The sequence below is a fragment of the Microcebus murinus genome, chromosome 12, assembly GCF_040939455.1.
Source record: "Microcebus murinus isolate Inina chromosome 12, M.murinus_Inina_mat1.0, whole genome shotgun sequence".
Lineage (NCBI taxonomy): Eukaryota > Metazoa > Chordata > Mammalia > Primates > Cheirogaleidae > Microcebus > Microcebus murinus.
The window spans coordinates 40,475,852-40,502,271 of record NC_134115.1 but is presented as its reverse complement, the minus strand read 5'-3'; the positions used below and the strand labels follow the sequence as shown (position 1 = coordinate 40,502,271).

The following is a 26,420-nucleotide window of genomic DNA, read 5'->3' as shown; positions in this document are numbered from 1 at the left end:
CTGTTATATGCCAAGTATTGTTATTATTATTCTATTTTTTAGATAAGAAAATTTAGATTTTTTAGGTAAGAAAATTGAAGTTTATAGATGTTAAGTGATATATCCAAATTTCTACAGCTACGTAGAAGGTAAACTCGGTTATGCTCACTCTAAAGGTGCAGTTTTCTCTGGCTGATACATATGACTGATTGCCTGGAAAGAGAGAGGTGTTAGAGAGATGCTCATTGACAGTCTGAAACTCATCAGGCATTAATAATCTACCTTAGAAAAGCTACAATGTTGATAATCTTTAAAAGGATGGTGAAACCTAACCTTGATATTATAGTCATAACCATAAATGTCTCTGATGGCAAGTTTGGCTCTTGTATGTATATTTCAGAGGAACCATGACAAGATTACTTTTGTTCTTTTTTTGTTTTTTGTAACTTTTCCATGGACAAAAACTATAATGAAAACTATTACTAGCTCTTGCCAGAATGAAAATGCTCAAAACTCTATTTTAAGTTTATTAAAATAAATGTTAAAGAAAGTTAAAGTGTAATATTACTGAACATTTGGTTTTGATAAAGAAAATGTGGAAAATACAGACAAAGTAGGTTTAGCTCCCCAGCCTTGGCAGGTTCTCATTGCATGTCTTAGGGCTACAAGGTGTTTTCACTACGCAGCAAATCAAAATACTATTCCCTGGAGAAACAACTCTGAGTGGTCAGCCCCAGAAAGGACATTGCATGCAACAGGAATTGCAGTCTGCCTGCTACAGGAAGAAGGGTGGCAGAAAAGAATGAAGTGGCCAGACCTGCTTGTTAGTTCTAAGCTACAGGCCAGAAAGAGAAGAGGCAGGAGGATTCCTGGGTTGTTTTTGAATGACTTATTCCATAAGCAAGCTACACAAGACTAAATTTGCAAATGCTGAATGTTTTTATTAAATTACTGAAGACATTTTTGCTATCTGAATATTTTATTAATGTTACTAAAGATGTCAGACATATGGGAGGAGTTAAAACACTGGAATGTTTGATGGAGGAGAACTTATTCTCTTTAGAAAAATGTGAAAGTTTGCTTTAAAAACAGAGATTTCTAATAGTGGATGTTAGAAGAGTTTTAATTGCTTTTCTAGCCCTTGGATATCCCTCCCTTTGGATAAAACTAACCTATTTCAAGTCTTCTGAGTGTTCTTGTTTTTACTTTTCTAGGATCAAGGGGGTTTGGGCATTGCTATCAGTGAAGAAGATACACTCAGTGGAGTCATCATAAAGAGTTTAACAGAGCATGGTATAGCAGCTAAGGTGAAGTTTTACCTTTCTCACTGTTATAAAGTGGTAGAGGAGGTAGTTACTTCTGGAAAATCACTTGAAATTTTCCATGTTTCCATTTAGGATGGACGGCTCAAAGTTGGAGATCAGATCTTGGCTATCGATGATGAAATTGTTGTTGGCTATCCTGTTGAAAAGGTACTTTTTAAAAATACAGTAAATAGTAATATAAACCCATCCTTGGACATAGCTAAAGTGTTTGTGTGTGTGATCACAGGGAATTAGGGCCATATAGTGATATTAGACATATTGTTAAAAGAAGAGGTTATTCAGCTCTTCAATTTCTATTTTCCAGTAAGGTGATATTAAGGTATGTTCTGTTGCCTGGAAAATTATTCAATAATCACTGGGTATTTTTGATAAATATCATTTCAGTTTTCCCTTAGGAAAACTTGAATCTCCTTAACAATGACATACTGTTACTACCAAAGGAGTTCCCTTTTATGAATGTTTGCTCCCATAAATATCCATTGGGTATACTGCTTTATGAACAGACTTTAAGATTCAACTGTTAACTGCATAACATTTATTAGGGTTAAACAGTTCTTGCACCTGATTTTCCTCTCCTCAAAAGAGATCGTAACACTTATTTGGAGTCTCACTTGAGAACTTTCATATATAAGCGTCAAAATAAAGTTTTGTTTTCCTGAGATGTGGTGTTTTTTTTTTCTTTCTTGTAGTGAGACAGAACTAGGTAACTGTTTTCATTTCTACATTGGCTAGCAAGAAACTTAAATCCATTTTTTAAAAATTCAGTTTTACTAATTGGATAAGTTGGATCTTTTAACCCATAAATCTGTTTGAACTTTACATTTGTCTTGACTTGTCTGTTGTATAGTTTTCTTATTCTGCTTTTAACATATGTGTTTCTATTCTATTAAAAGTGTTTGTGTAAGCTGCTTCAGAGTCTCTGTAGAATCAGGAAGTGGGTAAAATACCCCATATATCTTCTAAGGTTGTAAGGACAAAATTAATTTGAGATGTAAAAAGTTGAAAGCCTTATGCTTACATAAGGAAGAATTTGGTCAAAACTAGACTTAACGTAGAAGTTAAACTGTGGCCCTAATCTATATCAGGCATTTGGGCAAGCTAGAGCGAAACTAGAGCCGCTTTTTTCTGTACCCCTTAAGTGGTAACAAGGAAACCATTTGCCTCTGTCTCTTCTCTCAGCCATAGATAGAATTAGATTCCAGCAATAATAGTGACTTACTGGTGTAAGTCTACTAATTGGCCTTTGAATTTTGTTTCCCTTCCACACCAACACTTTTCCAGTTTATTAGCCTTCTGAAGACAGCAAAGACGACAGTAAAACTCACCATCCGTGCTGAGAATCAAGATTCCCAACCTCTTCCTTCAGCAGCTGGCGCAGCCAATGGAGAGAAGAAGAACAGCTCCCAGTCTCCAGTGGTCCCGCAGTCTGGCTCCCCAGAACCAGAAACCCTGCGAAGTAAGGGCTGGGCTGCTTGGCACCCTTGAGGAGGGCCTCTGTGTGGGAGGCCTGCCTGTGGCTCACTGTTGGAAGGTCGTAGTCAGGGAGCCATTTGGTGAGAGGATGGTATAATGAGTGGGGCTCCTGAAGAAGAGTACCAGCCTGTTAGGCAGGCAGTCTGCGTGCTGTACATAAACCAGCCTGAGGCCTTAGGACACCTGCCCACCCACTGCAGGCCTCAGCTTCTTCACTTCTAACACGAGGGAGTGATTCTCTTTGCTCTCCAAGAATACTTTGCTGAGGATATCTGTTATTCTGGGTATCTAACCAATGAATTGGAAATATCATCTTGTAGTAGATTCTTTGTTTATACTGGGAAGGTAATTTAACTTCTCTAAGCCCCAGTTTTCTCATCTGTAGAATGGTTATAAAATGATCCTATTTCACAGGTAGGATCAACACTGCCTGCCACTACAAGAAACTCTTAAAAATGCTAGTCATTAGTATGGTATACATGGTAGACTGAATTTTTTGCTTTTGATGTGATACTAGATCCTGTCAAAATAGATGAAATGGATGTCTGTGGACTGTGGGATGACACATTAGTGCATCATTGTACTGCCAGCCCGGTATAGGGAGGCACGTTATTCCTTCAAGTTACTTTCTGAGAAAAATTACACTGGTGTGTGATGAGACAATAAGTGTCAAGTTCTACTGCATCAAAATTTGTTTTAAAAAATTACTTAAACACATTGGCTTTTTCTGCATCTGGGGGAAAAAATTCTTTTGGGTTCTAAACTGATCTTTTGTCAAGTTTTTAAGGAAACACTAGTTTAAAACATTTGTAATATACTGGACAAAAACGTCTTAAAGTAATACATCTCTGAAAGTAATCCTTTATTTAGAAAGACTGGATAATTTACTTAAGTGTTAAGATTTTATGGAAATTTTCTCATTTTTTATTTTTATGCTGATCTCTAAATAGCATTGTCTATAAAAACATGAAATGCTAAATGAAAACATAAAATAAAATATCTTACACCTGTTCTTACCATTTCAAGAGCAAGAAAATAGTCTGTTTTTGATTTCCTAAAAAGGGAACATCTTATCTAAAGCATACGCTACTCTACCAAATGTCCTCGCTTTCCCCAAACATGCTATTTACTGTATACTCTTTGTTGTATCATAAACATATGATATGATATGAAGACTATCATAAAAGAAGGTGTGAATTATATTCTCCTTGTTTTTTCATGATCTATTCTTATCTAGTCAATTCTGAGTATGCACCAGGAATTGATATCTGAATTTGTAGAACATCAAGTGAGACCCAAGCAGAAAAACTGCAAATAATACGTACATGCTCAGAATTGAGTACATAAGAAGAGATGCTCTAGGATAAGAAGAAAAGGAAAACATAACATAAAAATCTCTGAAAAGCAGGCACCATGATCACAATGATTGATGTGCTTTGTGTTTTGTGGACTTGCCTGAATGTGCTTCTAGGTCTTGGTCACATATCTCTGTTCTGAGTTTTATTTATTTCATAAGAAGTATATTTGACCCCTCACTGGGGGGGTTAATTCACTAATGTAGAATATTGAAGTGAAAGTAGAGGTTCAATTCAACTCTATTCTCCTTTCTTCATATCCTATTTTTTATATATCTAGCAATTTAAAAAATACAGATTAGTGTAGAAAATAATTAAATGGGTAATTTTTACCCTAAATTAATGATGATGATTTAATAGTATTTGTTTGATACTCTTAAATATAAGCTAATTAGTTTGCAGGAACAACCCAAGTGCCCATGATTACATGAGTGGATTAATAAAATGTGGTATATGTATACCATGGAGGTCTACTCAGCCACAAAAAACAATGGCCATCTAGCACCTCTTGTGTTATCTGGGATAGAGCTGGAGCCCATTCTACTAAGTGAAATATCACAAGAATGGAAAATTAAGCACCACATGTACTTACCATCAAATTGGTATTAACTAACCACACTTAAGTACACATATAGTAATAACATTCATCGAGTGTCAGGCAGATGGGAGCAGGGAAGAGGGGATGGGTTTATTCACACCTAATGGGTGTGGTACGCACCATCTAGGGGATGGACGTGCTTGAAGCTCTGACTCGGGTGGGGCTAAGGCAATATACGTAACCTAAACATTTGTACCCCCGTAATATGCTGAAAAAAAGTTAAAAAATAAAAGTTAAAAAAATTAATAAGATAATTAAAAGATTAAGGTAAATTTGAGCTCTCCTTTTTCCCCAGCCCTGGGCCTGTTTCCCTGCTCCATCCCTCAAAGGCACCCAGTGTGGTGAGTTTGCCTTCTAATCAATTTTTATTTGTATTTCATTTCATTTTTAACTTATTTTTAGGTACAAGCAGATCGTCAACACCAGCGATCTTTGCTTCTGATCCTGCAACCTGCCCCATCATCCCTGGCTGCGAGACAACCATTGAGATTTCCAAAGGGCGAACGGGGCTGGGCCTGAGCATCGTTGGGGGGTCAGACACACTGCTGGTAAGTGTCACCCAGAAGTGCTTCTGCCTCACAGGACACCTTCAACCAGGCCTGAGAGCTCATTATAAGGAGATTTCTAGCAGTTCTATACGTGAAATGTAATGGTTGAGAAAAATGTATCATTCATTGTTATTTTCATTTTACAGGACGCATATTTAAATGGGTACCAGGATTTTTACTTTGAGTAAGCCAATACTGACTCAGTAAGATTCCGTTACACTGTGATTGTGGCCTTTAGGTTTCAAAATGTTTCTGTCAGTTCACCAGTCCTTGCTGTATTTTACTTTCCTTTTTAATGATTTCCAGGTTGGGTTAAACCCATAATTAAGAGTAGTCTCAAAAATTGGTTACTTTATAGGCAAAATTTTCTAAATGTCAAGAATACTTTAAAAATCATATAATTTGTGGATAGGAAAGGTAATATATCTCTATGTATTATGTGTGATTTATATATTTTATATTTTTTTCTTTACTCTTCCCTATCATTAGAAAAAAAGAGTATAAGCTTCTTTGAGCCTTTCAGCAAAAATTGTGGTGTTACACTCCTCCTTGAATTATGGTATATGTTTTACATGTAGATCCAGTGAGTGAATACCCCTTATTTCTGTCTATGAAAGTATGTGTGTTTGCACTCCATTTCTGCTTACCATTACTAGAGAATGGAATAAGTATGGGTATATTTTGTTTGGGCCCCTAGGGTGCCATCATTATCCATGAAGTTTATGAAGAAGGAGCAGCATGTAAAGATGGAAGACTCTGGGCTGGAGATCAGATTTTAGAGGTACAGAATGCCTGTCTTTGACCTTCAAAATTAATGGAGAAAAGGCTATTGGAAGGATCGTGTTTCTTTCTTTGCTTCTTTCTCTCTTTCCCCTCTCTCTTCCCCCTCCCATCCTTCCTTTAATTTACTTAACTCATCTGGTTCCTGACAGTCACTGTCCCTTTCCTGTACAGGTGAATGGAATTGACTTGAGAAAGGCCACACATGATGAAGCCATAAATGTCCTGAGACAGACGCCGCAAAGAGTGCGCCTGACACTCTACAGAGATGAGGCCCCATACAAAGAGGAGGAAGTGTGTGACACCCTCACTGTTGAGCTGCAGAAGAAGCCAGGAAAAGGCCTGGGATTAAGTATTGTCGGTAAAAGGTATGACTGAGGACAAACCCATTGCTCTTTTGGAAGTGATGGAACTTAAATTCTTTTAAATAATAATAGCAGTAGTAGACTCTTTATCAATGTCTGAGGTTCTACAGGTAGCTGTTGTTAGCCCAATCACTAAAGAACCATAAAAAGACATTGGTTTTGGACTTTTAAAATTAGTGTGTTGGGTGATTTTGATGGTACTCAACACAAAATCATGGTCATTTTGTATTTTTTTTGAGTTTCTGTTGTGTATCAGGAAATGCATTAGGTTCTGGGGATCAAAGTTAAGTAAGACATGGTTCCTGACCTCAGAGAACCCACTGTCTAGTGAATGAGAATTAAACATATTCTTATAACAAAGGAATCTTTTGGTGAGTGACAGATGCATTGTGGGGGAGCCATGTAAGCAAAAGAGAAAGGGACCAAGTGACGCTATCTGAGATAAGGGGGTTAGGGAAAACTTCTAAGAAAAGAGGTGCCTGAACTGAGGCTAATAGTGATGTGTGATAATTGGTCTATTAAAGAGGAGTGGAGGATATTCTAGGGAGAAGGACCAGCATAAACAAGAGCATGACATCAACGGGGAACCTAAAGCTTAAAGCAAGGGGCCGTGGTGGCAGCTTAGAATGCATATAAATTTAAATACCTAATATATTTAAATATTTACTTGTAAATACATTTTTAAAATATTTATATATAATATTAGTAAATTTATATATATTATATTAATGTATATGTATTTCAGTAAGTTCCATAAATCTTTCTTCCTTTTATTATTATAAACTCATCTGGATCTGATCCTTAGAATGTACAAGATAGTTAAACAAATGATCTCAGCATTCATTAAAAAGTGATTCTGTCATCTGCAGTGGCCCTAAATTAATATTGCCATTCTTGGGCCTCAGATGTCTACAGTTTCAAAGCAGTTTATTTTTTCCAGAGTCCAAAATCTGTGAAAGTGTGATCTTTATGTCAGAATATCCTTCTTTGGAAATAGGCATTTTTCAGAATGCCCAAATCAACATCATGCACACCTGGTTCTGCAGTGATGTTTCTGTATGACAATAAAGGGACATTAACACTAGTTGTTATTTCAGAGACAAGGCTTTTTTTTTTTTTTTTGGCACAGGAAAAATGTAGCATATTATTTGAATCTCAGTGGGAATATGTCTGAAAAATTAGACCCTCCTTTTGGACTTCAGTATCAGGAGTCTAATTCTTGTGAAATAATATACACTTAAAATTTATTTTGGGTGCCAGGCAACCACAAATGTTGGGTCACCAGGTCACTATGAAAACTTCTATTAATGAATCCTAAACTGTTTGCCTTGGGAAAAGCATACAATGACCATCAAATCCAACACCCTTATTCTAAAGATGGGAAAGCAGAGGATCAGATGGTGGAATGCTTTGTTTGAGGTCATGACCTTGGCAAGAACAAGTGATATAATTAAGCTTTTACTGTATATTTCTATTTACAGTTATCTTTGGATCTTAAAAATAAGGTTTTTTTGTTGTTTTATTTTTACAGTTTTGTGAAAGAAAGGATTGGCATAAGAATAGAGTTTTCCCATTTTTCATAAATCTATCTTGTGTATGAAAGTTAGATCTGCAATGATTTAAAACAAAAGATATCACAGCAAAGATACTTAGGCTTTGAGTTAATGAATGGTTTTAGTTTGAGATACACATCTGTTATTTATTTCCAGTAATGTTAATGATGATGATGATGATGATGATGATGATAGCAACATATTTATACAGCCACAGGTCAATATCCATTCAAGGCTTCATTATGTATATGGAGAAAACTATAGATTTAACCTCCAAAGATTATCTCCTACTTTTGCCACTTACTATCTGTGTGACCCATAAAATGAGAATAGTAGTATTTACTTCTATTCACAGTATATAATTGATGAAGAATAATATACTTATGATAGAATATTTTAACCAGCTGAGTGCTATAATGCATAAGCTATTATTTATCAAAAAATCTAATTCTAATAATGTTGCCCCAGTATTGCTCAAAACAATAAAACTTTTAAAGTCATAGAAATAGCAGTAAAATTTTTGGTTAAAAAGTTAGCTTTCCATTAAATAAGCATTCTATTACAATTGAGGAAAAAATAATAATGTTGAAATTCAAAACTGTGTGCAGAAATGATACAGGAGTATTTGTGTCAGACATCGTCAAAGGAGGCATTGCAGATGCTGATGGAAGACTTATGCAGGGAGACCAGATATTAATGGTGAATGGAGAAGATGTCCGTAATGCCACCCAGGAAGCTGTTGCTGCTTTGCTAAAGGTAGGAATCAAATGCCAAAGATACTTTTGGGTAATAGTATGGAAGAAAGAGAATTTAATATTGGACTACCATAGTCAAGTTAGTATTGTCTTCTCTTTATTTGAAGTATCATCTCAAATAAAACTTAAGATACCATGTTTCATTGACAGATTTCTAAATAGCAAATTTATGATTAACTGTTTATTATATGGCTATAAAATTATTTAGTATTAGAATTATGAACTGAATATCTGTAATATTAGTAAATATTTTATCTTTAAGGTGAGTATTATGTATTGAGTATTTTTCTTAAAAAAAAATTCAGACCACAAAGGAAAAATCAGAAGTCTCAGTCATCATTCTCTCATATTTATTTCTGAGCTTATTTGTATTACCTCTGGCCTTAGTGAAGATTCTCATTTCTGGCATGAGTGCTTCTTGAAAAGTGATTTGGCAGAACTCCTCAATGGGGGGTGATCACAGATGGAAGAAGGGTGCCCACAGCACCTCCGTAGGTCATGCTTTCTGGCCTTTCCTGACCAGGCCCCTTCCTTAACCCCTTTCGGGGCACACCAGATTGGACATCAGTACCCATGTCATGTGTTCATGTTAGCATGAGCCTGCATGTCGGTTCTGTGGGTTGGATAGGATCTGGTATGTGAATGTGTACATAAATTTAGTTGTTAATAAAGCACACATTAAAACTTATTTCTTCACTAACCCATCTTGAAAACATAAAATAATTAAAATTCTTTAAGGAGGAATAGCTTCCTTTTGGAAATACATTAAAAACAATTGTTAGCTCTGTAAGATGGATATATCTTAGTGAGAGAGTGAAAGAAACATCCATAAAACAACATAAATGATTTTAAAACCAGTTAAACCAGTCATCTAAAACTCCAGTTTGACTGTATATGATGAGAACTTTAAATATTTGTAAAATTTGCAAGTTGGTTACTACTGATGCTGCTTGTTGTTGTTTTTACTTAGTAATTCTTTATCTAAATATCTGTATAAATAATCCTTAATAAACAAAAACTTCATGCATATAAAGCTCATGAAGTATTCTTTGTAATTATAGGAAAATTGAAGGCAACACGGTTTACAAAAACTGTATAAAGTTTGGATATATACCAAAGATTCATGGCAAAAATTCATTTGTTTAAAATGATGTTCATGACAACTATTTTAACATGAAAAAGCAATATACAGTAGTTCTCGCCTGTCTGCGGTTTCATTTTCTGTGGTCTCAGTTACCTGTGCTATAGTACAGTATTCAGCTCATTTGGCCTACCTCAGTGTGTTTCATGAAGTAGTTCTTCCATTCTCAATTTCTTTTGCCTTGCTATAAATAATCTTCATATAAATCATGAGGTAATAAGACAGACACCTGGTGTTGCTGCTGCTGCTTGTTATTAGTTTTTAATGTTTTAAAAAGTCATTTTTCATCAATAATTAGAGGTATCCTTGCCTATAGAAATCCCAAAAGGAAGATGCCTTTCAAAAATTCTGTCTTGAAGATTAAAATGTATTCCTAAAGATGATTGTAGCATTTTATATAAACATTTCCATAAAACAACCACTCCCCCAGTGTTCCCTAGGTACAGTAACCTTGGAAGTCGGAAGAATTAAAGCCGGTCCATTTCATTCCGAGAGGAGGCCTTCTCAAAGCAGCCAGGTGGGTTGCTGTGGAACATTGGAGTGATATAATCCATATGCCAAGAGGACTCACAGATGGCTCTGACTATGGGTCTCTCCAGGGTCACATAAAGGTCTGGCCCTCTGGCAGTGTGGTATAGTGACTGAGGTTTGAAACGGAAGAGCAAGAAATGTAAGTGGGCAGATAAGCCAGGAGTAGCTCGTGAGTAGTTTGTAAGTCATTCTAAGGAACTTGATTTCAGACTTCTTTTATGGTGTGATTCTTTTTTCATAATCTCTAAAGTTAACTGCTTGGTATATGTAAAGTCTATCAAGATAACATATTTTAAAGTATTTTATAACAAACATCAATCAATATTCAAATGAAAAATCTCATATAGGTAAACTGTAGGTGCTCAGCACCATGTATGAAAATATGATATTAAATAGTTAAAATTTCTTGGCAAGCCCCTCTCCTCAATCTTGTCTTCTGACAGAAACCCATTTTTCATCAATCTATCCTTAAAGACCCCTTACTAACTTCCTTAATTACCACCATTAGTTTCCTATTGACTGATCCTAATTCTGCAGGTTTTAAAAAAAGTCTTAGACTTCATTCAACATCAGTTGTTTAAATTTAGAGAGGATTAACTCCAATGAGATTATGAAAATCCACTAAAATTTTAGGTAAGTTGGAATCACTTTCATCTACCCTTTTAGCTTCAATTTATTCATATCACTAGGCAAATTCTTTCTTTAAAAAAGTACATAAAAACTATGTTTAAATCGTCCTTCAAATTATCAAATACCACAGTTGCTTAACAGGTATTTATCTCTAGATGCACTAAAACAAATGAATTCTGAAATAAGTGATATCTAGGGAATATTATTGCTCCTGAAATATTTGTTGTATATTTGTAGGTGAGTGAAGGTAGCCTATCATCTTTCACTTTTCCACTCTCTGGATCCAGTACATCTGAGTCACTGGAAAGTAGCTCAAAGAAGAATGCACGTAAGATTGGTTCAATATTTTAAGCATGATTTTACTGGTTTAAATTTTGGCTGTCAACATTAATTTTTTTTTTCTTGTTTACCTCTGAGTTCTCCTTCTCCCCACATCATCCCATATCCTAATATTGGTACAAAAAATGTGTATTGGCAAAAAATCTGAACTACATGAAGCTGTGCTTATGGCAACTTTTCCCATTTGATGTTTACCCTGCAAGATGTTTACACTTCAAGCATTATAATCAGGATCCTTTAGTTTTTTTCCTACTAAGCAGATTGGTGTATTTGATTTCATTCCTTTCTCTGTTTAATGTAACACTAATAAATCAGAAGATACCATTAAGTGAAGTCTTCTTTTTCTGTGAAGATTGTAAAAATTCTAGAAAATTGATAAGATCCTCCTATGTTTTAATTATATAAAATCATGATGCAGAGGATTTTCTGGCTTGATGCAATCGTTGAGAGTTATTCAAATTGAAGAAACTAACCATATGGCGATCTCTGTTTGCAGTGTGACTAATATTCTAGAAATTTAGGCACTTAAGTCCATGAATTTTCTTATGCATGCATGGTTTTATTCTTCTCAGCCATGCACATGTGTCTTTCTATCCAAAGCACATTCTTCCCTTGACTCATGCAAAGTGAATTTTACAGTTATATAATCAGTGCTTAAACTGAGAAGGAAGAAATGGGATGGTATGTGCATTTTTCCAGCTGGAGAAATAAAGAGCTCATGTGTGAGACAGATCTAATCATATGTACTAGCAACTTTGAGCATGAGCACCTCCTTTCAAAAAAAAAAAATGACAGTATCCCATTTAGTCCCATTCAACTACCATGTATTGACTAACATTTTAATGAATATAAAAGGTGCTGTAATAACCATATTTTGTCTTTTTTGCCTTTATAGTGGCATCTGAAATACAAGGATTAAGAACAGTCGAAATAAAAAAGGTAATTTACGGGAAAGAAAACAATGTAAACTCTGGTATCTTCAGAAACATCTTTGTATGTATTTTCCTGTTAACTGTCTTACTATTTTAAAGTACTCATCTGGAAAAAATATATATCATATATAGTGGAAATAACACAATGCAGTCATTACTGAATTTCCTGACCATAGTACTTCATTTGAAAAATCATTGTTTGCATCTTCTGTATTGCTGAGAGTGGCATCAACCTGACCCTACACAAAATGGTACCATGCCTTTCACTTCTCGTACTGATAAGCAAGCCCTTCCCTTCCACAGACACTTCATAGTTCTTGTGAAGCAGATTCCCCTGGCAGCCACGCACAAGAGAGGGAATAACAGCAGTTGCGATTTATTGAGCCTTCCCTGTGTGCTGAGCACTCTCACGGACATGTCATATCATCAGCATGCCATTTAATATTCACTGCAGCTCTCTGTGAGAGGCACTGTTATCTCCATTCTATAAATGAAGATATAGTGATTTATTGAGAGGAGCAGACTTGTTCTAGGTCCCAGCATTTGTAAGTGTGACTCCCTGGCTTTGAACACAGGTCTGTCTGATTCCAAAATTTGTGGTCTTTGCACTTCACGAGTTTCCCTGCTTTTCATCAGTCCCACAACATGATTTCCATTTAGCATATCTTGATTTCTTTTAATTCCTGAGTAGATGCTTATTTTCCTAAGCCATACTAAGAATCTGTGTCAAATAAAATAATGCAGTTTTCCACCCTCACACCTAGAAGATCAGAGTTGGCTATAGAACATTGTGCCAAAGAATAAACAAAAGGTCAATTAAAAATATCACTTTGACCAAAATTTATATCTGTCCCACCGCAGGGGCTTACCGACTCGTTGGGAATCAGCATTGCTGGAGGAGTGGGCAGCCCACTTGGTGACGTTCCAATATTTATTGCAATGATGCACCCAAATGGAGTTGCAGCTCAGACCCAAAAACTCCGAGTAAGTTTTACTAACAACCTTAGTAGTCCCAGCAAGTGTAGCAAAAGTTTTCTTATAAAACCTTTGAATTTGACCACCTGTTTCAGGGCAGTTTTAATGTCTGTATCTGCTTTTTTTTTTTTTTTTTGAGACAGAGTCTCACTTTGTTGCCCAGGCTAGAGTGAGTGCCGTGGCATCAGCGTAGCTCACAGCAACCTCAAACTCCTGGGCTCAAGTGATCCTCCTGCCTCAGCCTCCCCTAGTAGCTGGGACTACAGGCATGCGCCACCATGCCCGGCTAATTTTTTTCTATGTATATTAGTTGGCCAATTAATTTATTTTTTATTTATAGTAGAGACGAGGTCTTGCTCTTGCTCAGGCTGGTTTCGAACTCCTGACCTTGAGCAATCCGCCCGCCTCGGCCTCCCAGAGTGCTAGGATTACAGGCGTGAGCCACCGCGCCCGGCCCTGCTTTTAAATGAGGTAATCCAGCCACAGCAGGGATTGCATTGAATGAAAGATAAAAAATATTAAAAGAAAGGAGAAAATGATGCTGTTGAATGCAAATTTGCAGCTAAATGAAAATGGAAGATTTATAGTTACTTCTTAATGTATTTCTTTTTACCTGTTTGAAACGCTGTGAAACAAGTTAAAAGAGAACAGAGTATTTTCAGAACACCAATAGGAAGTGAAACTTTTCTTATATATTTTATTGGTTTAAATGCCGATCTAACTTTATTAAAGTGAAAAGTATTATTTATTTGCATTGGATTATACATTTTGCAGAAGTTTAATGTAAACATGACTTAAAATGGAAAACTATACAAAACTTGCTTCAAAGTTTAAGGATTATCCAAACGTAGAATACTACGATGGAACTTATGCTAGCTGTCCAGCTCTAAAATCGTGTGAATACTCCATGAAAACAACTCAGTCTCTCCAGTGTAAAATCTCTATGCCCTCATTGCCACAAACTGGGTCTCAGAACATAACCACATCTTAGTTTAAATAGTCTGTAAATTTAGAATGATTCAGCCTCCTTTGATATCTAAATTTATGGCTGACACTTAAAAAACTGATTGTACGGATGGCACAGGGGTCAGCAAACTTTTCTGTAAAAACAGGTAGTGAATATCTTAGGCTTCATGGGACAAAGGAGTCTCTGTTGCAGCTACTCAACTCTGCCCTATGAAAGCAGCCAAATAAGCATGGCTTGTCTTCCAACCAAACTTTATTAACCAAAACAGACAATGGGCCAAATTTGGCCTGTGGGCCTTACTTTTTCAACTTCTGACTTAGAGTCACATAAAAATGATTATATCAATAACATCCAGAGGAGTTCTAGTTTCCAAATGATAGTGATATTTTATTTCTTTAATAGGAAGTTATATCTTAGCCAAGAGAAATGAAGAAAAGGGAAGAGTAACTTTCTCCTTGTCCCTTCCCCCTGCCCTAGAGACTAGAGAACTCAACTTTTATGTGCTGCTTCATTTTGAGGTTGCTGCTTCTTGGAATTGTTGGAATTTTGATAGTCTTCTTAGTTATATTTCAATGGCTATATCAGTATATATGTGATATGGAAGGTAGAGAATGAAACGATTTCTCAGATCTCAAAGTCCCAGTCTCTGTGAGTGCTTTAGCAGATGGCTGTTTCTTTCTCTCCCTTACAGGTTGGAGATAGGATTGTCACTATCTGTGGCACATCCACTGAGGGGATGACCCACACTCAAGCAGTTAACCTACTGAAAAATGCATCTGGCTCCATTGAAATGCAGGTAAGATTTCTATCCCAAGCACTATTCAGAATATAAGTAGCTTGAGGACACATGAGCTTCAATGTTAAAGCAGTAAAAATGATTAAATCTTCTGCTAATATTTAATATAATACTTCTCTTGAACATATATGATCAAATTACAAGCTCCAAGAAAGTACATATGAAACATATTCTGTAACATTTTATCCTGATGCATTCATTGTTTCATACTTTGTATCTAAGGGGGAAAAATATAGGGCCTTAGCAGTAAATTATTAATTACTAGAATTGTAGTTGATGTGAGTGAGTAGCTTGTATTCTAAAGATCTTTTAGAAATGATTATATATGAGACTATGTTTTTAAAAGCATCAAAGAACTTTGTAGAATTAAATTTGAATGTTTTTACTGTCAGGATCGTTTAAGAGGCCTCTGGACCTTGTAAAATTTGTTTCTTTTTGGTTGTATTTTATGTTAACAGAAATGATTAAATGGACAGTAAAATGCACATTTTAATCCAAATGTTCTTTTTGAAGAAAAATTACTGGTGTCTCCCTAGCCACATGAACACGTGTTTTTTCTCTTTATACTTCTGCCTGGTGCAGGTGGTTGCTGGAGGAGATGTGAGTGTGGTCACAGGTCATCAGCAAGAGCCTGCCAGTTCGAGTCTTTCTTTCACTGGGCTGACATCAAGCAGTATATTTCAGGATGATTTAGGGTGAGCTCATATATTATAGTTGGTATGTCATATGTCACCTATGAATCAGACCTTCCTGACGGTTGCATTCTTTGTCCCACGTTCCTAGCAAACACAAAAAGGTAAAATAATAGGAGATATGAGGTATGAAATGCAAAAATCAAGTGCTTCTAAACTGTTAAATAATTATGGCATGGATTTAGCTAATCAAAGATAAAACAAGAGATAGATATCTATATAGATAGATAGATATGCATGCTTTCCTACATTTTGAGGGCACATTTTAGTCTTGATGGTGCTAGTCAAATCTACCCTTTTAAAATTCCCAGCATTACCTACTCATTTAACATATTATCCTTCAGAGTGAAAAAAATTGACAGTATTAGGTAACAGCACTTGAATACAATAGCATTGAAAAATAGACACAAGAGAAGAGGCACGTTAGAATTTTTAAATAATTTGATGCAACTTTTACATTGCTTGTAATTGATTTTTCTTTCTGAGCTTGGTAGTACTGATATCTACAACTTATTCCATTATAGTCCTCTGAACTTTAGTCCTCTCACTTTAAATAACTGGAAAAAGAATGAGCTTCTCTGTGCAATGAGAGCATGCCATGAATATGTTAGTCTAAGAGAACTGTAAATGAGTAATAGAATTAGGGTGTTAAGTAGGATTTCATTAGATTATGTAAATTTAAAATACGGAGCACAGCATGCACTGACAATTTAAGCATCCCAAAAATACCCAAAATATACTCACTGTCAGTAATGTAGAGAATTATGCTAGCTCTAGGTGCATGTCAGATAATCCATACCTTACACATTCACAGAGATATATAGTAATATTTTGTAAAAACCCATAACTTATTTTTTTTTCCCTTTACTATAGACCTCCTCAGTGTAAGTCTATTACACTAGACCGAGGACCAGATGGCTTAGGCTTCAGTATAGTAGGAGGATATGGCAGCCCTCATGGAGACTTACCCATTTATGTTAAAACAGTGTTTGCAAAGGTAAGCTTGCAAATTTTAACCACCCTCTTCCCCCTCTAAACATTCATTAATAGTGGTCAGCATCTGGCTTATTAGTTTATGGCCCGAGGTAATGCCAAATGGTTAACAGTTGATCATTTTCTTTCAAAACTCCCTACAGGAATAGGTCATTAAATATTTTTGTACAATTTTGAGGCATAGTTATGTTTAAAGAAAAATGGGCTTAAATTGAAACTACATGGAAACTCTTGACAATATACATAAAAATATTAATGAACTTTGGTTATAAAAGCCTATTCTTTTCCTTTGAAAACAAATTACAAATGTTGACTTTTGAAACTTGGACATGTTATATATGTATGCTGTAGAACACTGGCATTTATGTTTGTTTTTTGTTATTGTTGCAAAGTATAAAATAGATACAGAAAAGTACATAAACTACACATGCAAATTAATAAGCATTTATTTTACACATTTAATTTCATTTCTAAAATAGAAAAGTGACAACTAAAAAATTTGAAGAATATCCAGCAGCCCTGTCATCTATAATAAATCAGCTATTTGCAATCAAGGGATTTGATTTTTTAAAAAAAGCCATTTGAATATAGTTGTAATCATATCATAACTTGTTCTATCTTAAGAATATTTAGAATAATAATAAAGATATTGAAATATTGCTAAAGCTATTAAAATAATTTAAACCCATATAATTATTAATATGCTACTAAGACATTTTTTCAGGAGCTACAAAATTGGATAAAATTTCCTATAAAGGAAAATCCAGAAACTCAAAATTTTACAGGATAAAGAAACAAAAGTTACATCAAACCTGTTTAAAGGTTTGCTATAGGGGCTTTAGATTAGCAAGATGACCCTTTAATTTGTGGACATTTCATTCTATTATTTTGGAAAAAAATATTTTTTAACCAATTTAAAATGCTATTCCTACAACTAGTTATAGGCTTAATTTATGAGATTTTTTTTAAAGCTATTGGTATGTCCAAAAATATAAACAGCATTTGCCAGTGAATAGAAGAGTCATACAGTCCTTTTCCTCATCCTGGGAACAATTTATTTAAGGCATGCTAGTTAGAACATATTTTAAGAATTTCATCATTATGGATTCCTCATTAACTTTTCCATATCTTTAATTTTATATTTAATTGCATAATTGTCTTCTATAAGCATGCCTTAAGATGGGATTCTTTTTCAAACGACAATGTCTGTGTTTAATCTTAATCATTTAAGGCCTATAAGAAGTATGAAGAATCCATCTACCCTTGGGAAGTTAGAATCAAGAGAGTTTGAGCAGCCTTTTCAAAACCACAGAAAATGTTAGAATTAGAGTGGGTTTTAGATTCAGGACTTGTGCTTTATCTTGCCCTCCTCAACCTGAGGTGGGCTTTATGCTTCTACAAACCTTTGAGTTTTATAGTCCTCCTGTCCTTGTCCTGTAAAACTGCTTTTGTTCCTACCTAATCCTCTGTCTTCTTTCTGTAGGGCATCTTTACAGTAGGATGGAAAATCCTGGATTCTATTAAATCAGTCCTACTAGGCAAATTCCCAAATACTCTTTATTAATTTGAGTTCCCACCAACTGCTGTGCTGAACAGCCAAAAAGCCATCCAACTAATCTATTGACTGCCGAATTCTCTCTCCAATTGGAATCTCAGTGCTAAAACCATTTAGGAGAAAGGCCTCCTTTGTGTATGTTCATCATTGCTTAATGGCTGTAGAGCACCCGTGGAGCACCAGGAGCAATGTGTGTGTGCATGCAGAGCAATTTACATTCGTGTTTAGATCTTTTTCTGTGATGCAGCTTTGAGGCAGCATCTTTTGAGTAGTAAACAAGTCTACTTTATCATTGCAGGGAGCAGCCTCAGAAGATGGGCGTCTAAAAAGGGGCGATCAGATTATTGCTGTCAATGGGCAAAGTCTAGAAGGGGTAACCCACGAAGAAGCTGTTGCCATCCTTAAGCGGACAAAAGGCACTGTCACTCTGATGGTTCTCTCCTGAATCAGCTGCCAGAATTGAGCCAGCTCAACCCTTCTCTCACTGACTGCTGTAAAGTGAACAGAACTGGACTTGTGGATAACCTTTCTTGCACTGTGTTCATTGGTAGTCTTCAAAACCATAGGGTGAAAATAACATTTAAGTTTGTTTTTCTCATGTGAAAATGATTTTCTTACTGACAACCTAACATCATTTTTCCTTTCCTCTTGCATTTTGTGAACTCAAACTCAAAGAGAAGGGATATTTGCATAGGTAAATCTGGTTTTTCTTTGTGAAGATATCTAACATTTTGTAGTCACATGGGCAAAAATTATTATGTGCTAAGCTGGTTAGTAGAAAGAAAAGTAATTATAAAATGTATCAAAGAGAAATGTCTTCAGTAAATTAGGGTGAAAAATGAAAATATAAGATAAAGAAGAAAATCTCAGTTTTATAAAAATGCCTAAATTTGGCAATGTAACTCCTCTCTCCACCCCAAACTAAAAAAGAAAAAAGAATTTTTTTCTAATCTTAAAAATATTCTCAGTATTTTAAAATTTTGAATACAATATAGTAAAAAATTGCATCTCCCCATCTCTAATGTGCTCATATATTTTTCCTGCTAAAATTGGTTTCTACGATTGAGTAAATAGGAACTATAAGAAGCAACATCACCAAAGTTTGTGAAGAAATCATACTTAGTGTACATCTCATTGTTCTCTTTCATTTTTTGACTTGTGATAAAATATTTTCATGTTGCTATAAGAAAAATGGTGATGCTACCCCATGTTGATTGTGGTATTTCTAGAAAGCAACTGTGCTAACCTTGGAGGAACATAGAAGGATCCCAGAATCTTTTAGTCCAACTGATACAACACTAAAACTGTGTTAGTGTGCTGTGCAATTGGTTTTCAATTAGTATTAATCTTACTGACAGAAAAAAGCAATGTGTTAGTAATTATTTTGGTTGTATGCCACTAGTAAATTGATAGAAAAATTAAGGGGATTAATATAACTTCACTTCATTGCCTTATATTAACATCTTATAATACAATAGTTTAAGACTAAGGGAAACAGATGGAGCTGTTTATTGAGACAACTGGTGAGGAATTATCATGTGTTCATTCCCATTTTAGAGCGTGAAACTCCTACATTAGAATATATAAAGTCACTTTAAATATTATCTATATTTGTAACAGAAGTAGTGTACAGATATTTTATTACAGCATTTTTGTGTAAATGCAGAATTAAAGTGAATAAATAAGAAGTCTCAGTGGTGCACAAATAAAGAAGCAGGCGTATTTTTTTTGTTCTTTTTAGCTGCGAGAAAGTTCTATTATATTGTTCGAGATTTACAACTTAAAATTGGTTTTTGTCATGTCTAACTGCACATACGGTGTCCATAGTTATAATTAGAGAAATTTTGGACCACATCATTATGAAAAGCTCAATACTTTTTACCTACACAATTTTTTCTAACACTAAAGATTCATAGACTTCTCATGGATCTGAAGAAGATTACATTGTAGGAAGAGACGTATCCTGCATTTCTATGTTTTTCTGGGATGCTATTGATGCAGTAATATTACAAGTTGTCCTTTGAGGTAGTCAAGAGCTAAAGTGTATTCAGGTGGAAAAATTAAAATGAAAATTATTTATATTAAACATGAAAAGACTGATTTGAACACTAAGCAAGGAATTGAGGAAACTTTGTTCTACTAGTTTTGTACCAAATTAGCACATCCCTTTAATACTCTCATCTGTAAAGTGATAGGCTATTTTATCTGTAAGTTCCTAGTTAGCTCTAAAATATAAGAATTCTATGATCCTTAGTTATCCAAAATAAATAGACATAACTACATATTGCCACAATTTGGGAGATATTCTCCTAAACCACTGTAAATTGAGATACTTGATGTAACAAAATTTATTTTACTATCCCAGTGAGATACATTTAGCTTCTTAGCCATCATTTAATGGATCTCCATCATGAAGGTATGCCAGGATTATTTCATAGTAGGCTGCTAGAAGTGAATTGACCTATTTTGTGAGTTTGAACAAGCAAGGATTTTTATGGAGGACACTCTATACCAGACTATATGGGAGAAAGTCAACCAGCTGAATTGAAGTTCAAGTAATATGCGGACATACTCCCAGTAAGTATAGCCCAGTGGGTGTCTGCACTAGCTTAAATGATGTCCCCCTAGAATTCATGTCCACCTGGAACCTCAGAATGTGACCTTTGGAAATAGTCTTTGCAGATGTAATTAGTTAAGGTCATACTGGATTAGGGTGTGCTCTGTGCTACGACTGGTTTCCTTATAAGTCCATGTGAAGACACAGACACAGGGGAAGAAGACCACATGAAGACAGAGGCAAAGAAACAAGCTAAGGAATCCCTGGTGCCTCAGAAGCTAGAGAGGCAAGGAAGCCTCCCTAGACCCTTCCTAGGGAGGTTGGCTTTGCTGACACCTTGATTTCAGACTTCTGGCCTCCAGAACTGTGAGAGAATAAATTTTTATTTTAAGCCATGTAGTCTGTGGTACTTTGTTACAGAAGCCCTGGAAAACTAACACAGTATCTTAAATGTTTTTATATCCTGAGCTACTGGCATTGTGCCTGGCTAATAGGAGAGATTCTATGAATTGCTATAAATTAACAAAGTCAAAGCACATGAAAGAGGGAGGGGAGGAAGGACAGAAGGTAAAGTTTGAGAGGAAAAAATATAGATTCATCAGCATTGGAGATAAGTAACAAAGGCTTATGCTTCCTGTCTTATTCTTTTGTGGAAGTATAAGAGTTTTCTGCAGTGAAGGAAGAAAGTGCTCGAGCAGAGTTTAAATAAAGCCTTGAATATTATTGTGTTAATGCCATTTACTACTCAAGACAGTGGATTGCCCATAATAGGTTCTATAAATAATTACTTATTCGATTAAACCAAACTGGAGAATACCATAGATTCCTAGTGTTCTTCATCACCACTCCAAAAGGATAATAATAATACAGCATTTCATTTCAGCGCTCACTGATACATAGCAGCTCGAGTAGGACTGAGGTGTAGCAAGTCAGTGGAATCCGTACATTAGGACAGTGATGGAATTGGAAGCATAAAAAGATTAAAATTCACAAAAGATAAGAAAAAGGAAGAATGGTGGGTTTTTGGTTGTTCATTTTGTGAATCTCAATAAAGCAGATTTTGACAGATATGAAGAAGCAAAAGAAGCTCTGCCCTGCTCTAAAATATGCTGCACTAAGCCGCCTTGGAGTCGGTCAGTTAGTTTATTGTCTGAGAGTGTCATGCAGTGATGATTTAGCGTCCCTCTTCAGATCTCTGAGAGAATGGAGAAGTTGAAAGGATGTCTTCGGGGAGACGAGAGTAAATAGGCCTTTTTTTGTTTTATGTCTAGGTGTGGGAATGTCAAAACTATCATCACTCGCTTTCAGCAGCCCTGGTGGGTTGTTTCATGTCAGTGACAGATATTCTGGAATGCATTTGATTTTTACAAAGATGTTCCTCAACCTTGTCTGCTAGGAATTAACGTTTAAAAGTTATTTGTAAGGCAAGATTGGCCTCCGTTACCTCAAGAGGAAAAAAATTGTTGGCATCAAGAAAATTTCTAAATAAAAGAGTATGAAAACCAGGGAAAGCAAATGTTCTTGAAGTGATTCTTGTATGCTTGACATTGCAGCTTCTTTTTCCTCAAAAAAACAACTACTCTGTATTTTTTATTTCTGTGTGAATTAGAAAGAAAATTATTTGTCTAAGGATTTGAATTCTTAGTCAAATACTGAAAGTTCAATAGTAGGCCCTTGAGAGGTATTCTGTCAAGCTGGAGACAAATCTATGGAAATGATCTCAGAATTGTCTCACTGAAAATGTTTCTTGAAGTTTCCAAAAGTACGGTATCATCAAAAGACTGCCTTAGGCAGCTTCTAGGAGGAAGCTTCAACTTGTTCGCTTAACCTGGACATTTTTTGAGAAAGTTGTGTGAATGTGATCCTTTCTTTCCCTACTCGCCTCCTCCTTACGTGCATATTTTCAGAAACAAACACAATTACCCTTGGAAAACATACTTTTTCTTCTTATTTATTTTCTTATTGAAAATAGAAATTATGATTACTAGAAATTATGATTTTTTTTCACCTGAGCCCACCTTGAGATATTTAGCGTTCAAGGTTCCACTCCCCTAAACTTCATTAAACCTAAAGGTACTTTATTCCATTCAGTAAAACTTAAGATTTACCTTGTTTTAGAAAATAAAATGAGGTAACTATATGTAAAGTATTAATACTAGGGACAGAATAAGCTATTAAGAAATGGTAGTAGTAGTTGCACTTATCCTATAAGACAGAGTTATATAAATTCAATGCTTTCTTTAAATAGCTTTCACTTTTCATTTTTGTGTAATTGTGTGTTTCTTCTGAATTTGGATGCAAAGGAATTTATGCCAAACTTTCCAAAATTTCGGTTGTTTTATATACAACCTTCATGATGCTTCCCATAGCTTCATATAACTGTACTATAATGACTAAATATTTTTCTTTATTGTTGACTAATTTTTTAACTTAAATGTGTTTAAAAGAAATTATGTCTCATGACTTTAGTTGGGAACCAATATCATTTGCCATAAATACAAAATAACTATGAGCAAAAACTCATAAATTCTACCAAGATACTGTTGTCTATCAAGGGTCTAAATTTGAGGCTTTCTCTCTTTGTTAGAAAGGGAGAATTGCAGATGTTAGAATGGTGTCAGCAAATCAATGGAGACTCTTTCCTGGACTTAGAGGAACTGAAAGGTATTTTCATACGGTTCTCATGATGTGATTTAATATTTGTTAATGCCTTGTCAGTGCCACCTAAAATCATGATACTGTGATGTGTTCCCTCTTTAGAAAAAACTCTGTTATACCAAAATGAGGAAGGTTTTGTTTGTAGGACTCCTTTTTTTTTTTTTTATGATGTGAAAGCCAGTCTGTTCTTAAGAATATTCTTAGCTAGGGAGGTTGCTTAAGATTTTGTTTATAGTATAAGGCTTTCACTAAAATCAGAACTGGGTCATCATGTCCAGTGCTTTAGTTTGGCAATCTAAGTTTGAAATAAAGGACAGATGACATAAATTAATGGAGTAAAATTAATGTTGTGGTAATATTAAATAAAGCTAATGCCTTTTGCACCTGGAGGGCCATACAGATGGCAGGCATACCTAATTATGCACCCTGCTGCCTTTAAGTGTACTGATAAAAATCTCAACTGAGTATAAAATATGTTCATTCACTGGCTCCAGAAAAGTTTGAGTAAAGCAAAAAACAAACAAAAACCAAAGCCTAACGTACCTATTTTTAAGGGGAAAAATGCAATTCTATGAGTTAAATGAGATAATTAAATATAATACCTGATTTTTTAAAAAATATTTTTATAGTTGGCTTTATACTTTCTGTGACTATTAAAATAAATGTCTGTCAATCCCTTTAGAAAAAGATTATTCTCAAACCAGCAAGGAAGTACTTAAATGTAAGTTCACATTTTTACTTACTGTATGTGAGTTAAAAAGAATAATTTAGTAGTATAATCCTAAAAAAAAAAATTGATTTGACTCCTTTAGGTATAAATTGGATTGGTTAATCATTGCTCAGATATTTATAAACTTGTTCAATTTTGGAAGAAGTAGCTTCCCTAGAAAATATTTTGCTATAATTGTAACACATAATACGTTTTGCTACAGATATTTCAGAAATGTGACTGAGCTTTGTGAAACTATGATTTCTCTTCATTTAAGGAATGTGAATTCCCTTGAACCTCATTTTGTTATAATTGGTACCTATGCAGTTAAAAGTACAACCAGCAACTTTTATACTTTAGCTTCATTTTGTTGCCCAGGCTAGAGTGAGTTCTGTGGCGTCAGCCTCGCTCACAGCAACCTCAAACTCCTAGGTTCAAGCAATCCTTTTGCCTCAGCCTCCCGAGTAACTGGGACTACAAGCATGCGCCACCATGCCTGGCTAATTTTTTCTATATATATTAGTTGGCCAATTAATTTATTTCTATTTATAGTAGAGATAGGGTCTCACTCTTGCTCAGGCTGGTTTGGAACTCCTGACCTCAAGCAATATGCCCGCCTCGGCCTCCCAGAGTGCTAGGATTACAGGCGTGAGCCACCGCCCCCAGCCTTTAAGATCTTTTTGATATTATTTATTATACATACCAATCCTTTTTTAAATAATCAGATAAATATTTGTTACCAACATTTTAAAAATAAAGGATAAGTAAAATATGACTTCTTTTCAGACACAGTTTTCATCAAAATAGGCAATCTGGTGTCAGGTGTTTATAATAAAGGATGCTGGCTCATTGGCAAGAACAAGTGGTTTTTAGACTAAGGAACAGATAATTTCTTCATCTTTTACTATGTAATTTATTTAATCTTTAAATAAAAATATGTTGGTAACTAAAACTATGAGAATTATTTCTATCCCACTCATTCACATTTATTTATAGGTACTTGATTATTATTTCTTCTATTCAGTAGTTGATTGTTTATTAAAGCTTTCCCTTTCTGTACATTACAGGTATTCATGTAACAGAATAACCAGTGTCTCATCCCCCACTGTGCCTGCCTTACTCTTGCATTTAATGTAAATCATAGCTGATAAATGTATAACATGGACGGAATTGTATCAATAGATTTCTCTGAAGGGTAGTGTGAAGGTCTTAGGCCTCTGGATCTCAAGGCCCTGAGTTCCTAACCTGGTGTGGCTCCTGGCTAGAAGCCAGCTGACTTCTCTGAGCCTCTGCCTCCTTTGTCTGTAAAATGGGAATAATAACATCTTTCTCACGGCACTATTAATATCAAATGCACATGGTAGCTCCTAATACATGGTAGAAACATTGTTAATATGACAAAACTCAGTGTAACTTCAGAGCCATGATAGTCTTTCTAGTGGAATTGAGTGGGGGGCTCATCTACAATGGTATGTTCTTTCACTTCTATTAATTTATATGCGAAAATAAACATATAAAATGCCTTCCTATTTTCTCATTCTAGAGATTTCCTTGTAATTTCTGCTAGAAAGGGAAGCTAAAACAATAATGATTCAGGAGAATTGAGAATTACAAGTTCTTGTTGGTGAAGTGAATGTGCCACTCCTTAAAATTTTAAGTAAGAGATATTTTGGATGGGAGTTATTTAAACCTAATGAGAGGTTTTATCATCAGTCAAAGCCCCAGTGCTTGCATAATAAGCCAAATATCTAGCTTTAAAAGGAATGGGAAATTGCACAGTATCCATCACTCACATAATCCTTCCTCCCCAGTCCTGTGTATTAAATTAATTAGAATAAGTGGATTCAAATTCCTCCCTATTTTAGACATAATCTCTCTTTAAAAGGAGGGGAAAAGAAGAAATTAGTTTGATAATCTAAACCATTTTCTAGAAGGAAGTTGATGAGATCTAATTCACAAATACTTCTTTTCTTCCATATTATTTCTTGAATAGTTGATACTAAATACATTGGGGAAATGTGAGGTGAAATTTTGTATTTCTAGTGGTTAATTTTTAAAATTGTTTTAAGCAGTCAAGAAAATAATTTTTTTCCTAAAAAGGTTTTCTTCCAAGTGATGATCACATTTGACCATAAAATAAGCCTCATGGTCTATGAAGACCTGGCTGTCTAAGTTCATACTGTTTAAAATTTAGGTCAGGGGTGGGAGAATAGA

At 35.1% G+C, this 26,420-nt stretch overlaps 1 protein-coding gene across 11 annotated transcripts in view; it reads left to right on the top strand.

Annotated features, from left to right (window-relative positions):
- The window catches only part of MPDZ (multiple PDZ domain crumbs cell polarity complex component), a 169,558-nt gene extending 143,829 nt beyond the window's left edge, over positions 1 to 25,729 (top strand). For all 11 annotated transcript variants that reach the window (XM_012769621.3, XM_012769617.3, XM_012769616.3 and 8 more), the window contains 15 exons: positions 1,194 to 1,286; positions 1,377 to 1,451; positions 2,586 to 2,760; positions 5,133 to 5,278; positions 5,976 to 6,059; positions 6,233 to 6,426; positions 8,585 to 8,732; positions 10,303 to 10,389; positions 11,271 to 11,361; positions 12,268 to 12,311; positions 13,166 to 13,288; positions 14,938 to 15,042; positions 15,625 to 15,737; positions 16,608 to 16,731; positions 18,581 to 25,729. In XM_012769621.3, coding sequence (XP_012625075.2) covers positions 1,194 to 1,286; positions 1,377 to 1,451; positions 2,586 to 2,760; positions 5,133 to 5,278; positions 5,976 to 6,059; positions 6,233 to 6,426; positions 8,585 to 8,732; positions 10,303 to 10,389; positions 11,271 to 11,361; positions 12,268 to 12,311; positions 13,166 to 13,288; positions 14,938 to 15,042; positions 15,625 to 15,737; positions 16,608 to 16,731; positions 18,581 to 18,727 — 1,749 coding nt within the window. In that variant the 3' untranslated portion in view covers positions 18,728 to 25,729. The remainder of the gene's footprint in view (positions 1 to 1,193; positions 1,287 to 1,376; positions 1,452 to 2,585; positions 2,761 to 5,132; positions 5,279 to 5,975; positions 6,060 to 6,232; positions 6,427 to 8,584; positions 8,733 to 10,302; positions 10,390 to 11,270; positions 11,362 to 12,267; positions 12,312 to 13,165; positions 13,289 to 14,937; positions 15,043 to 15,624; positions 15,738 to 16,607; positions 16,732 to 18,580) is intronic.
- The last annotated feature ends 691 nt before the right edge of the window (positions 25,730 to 26,420 follow it).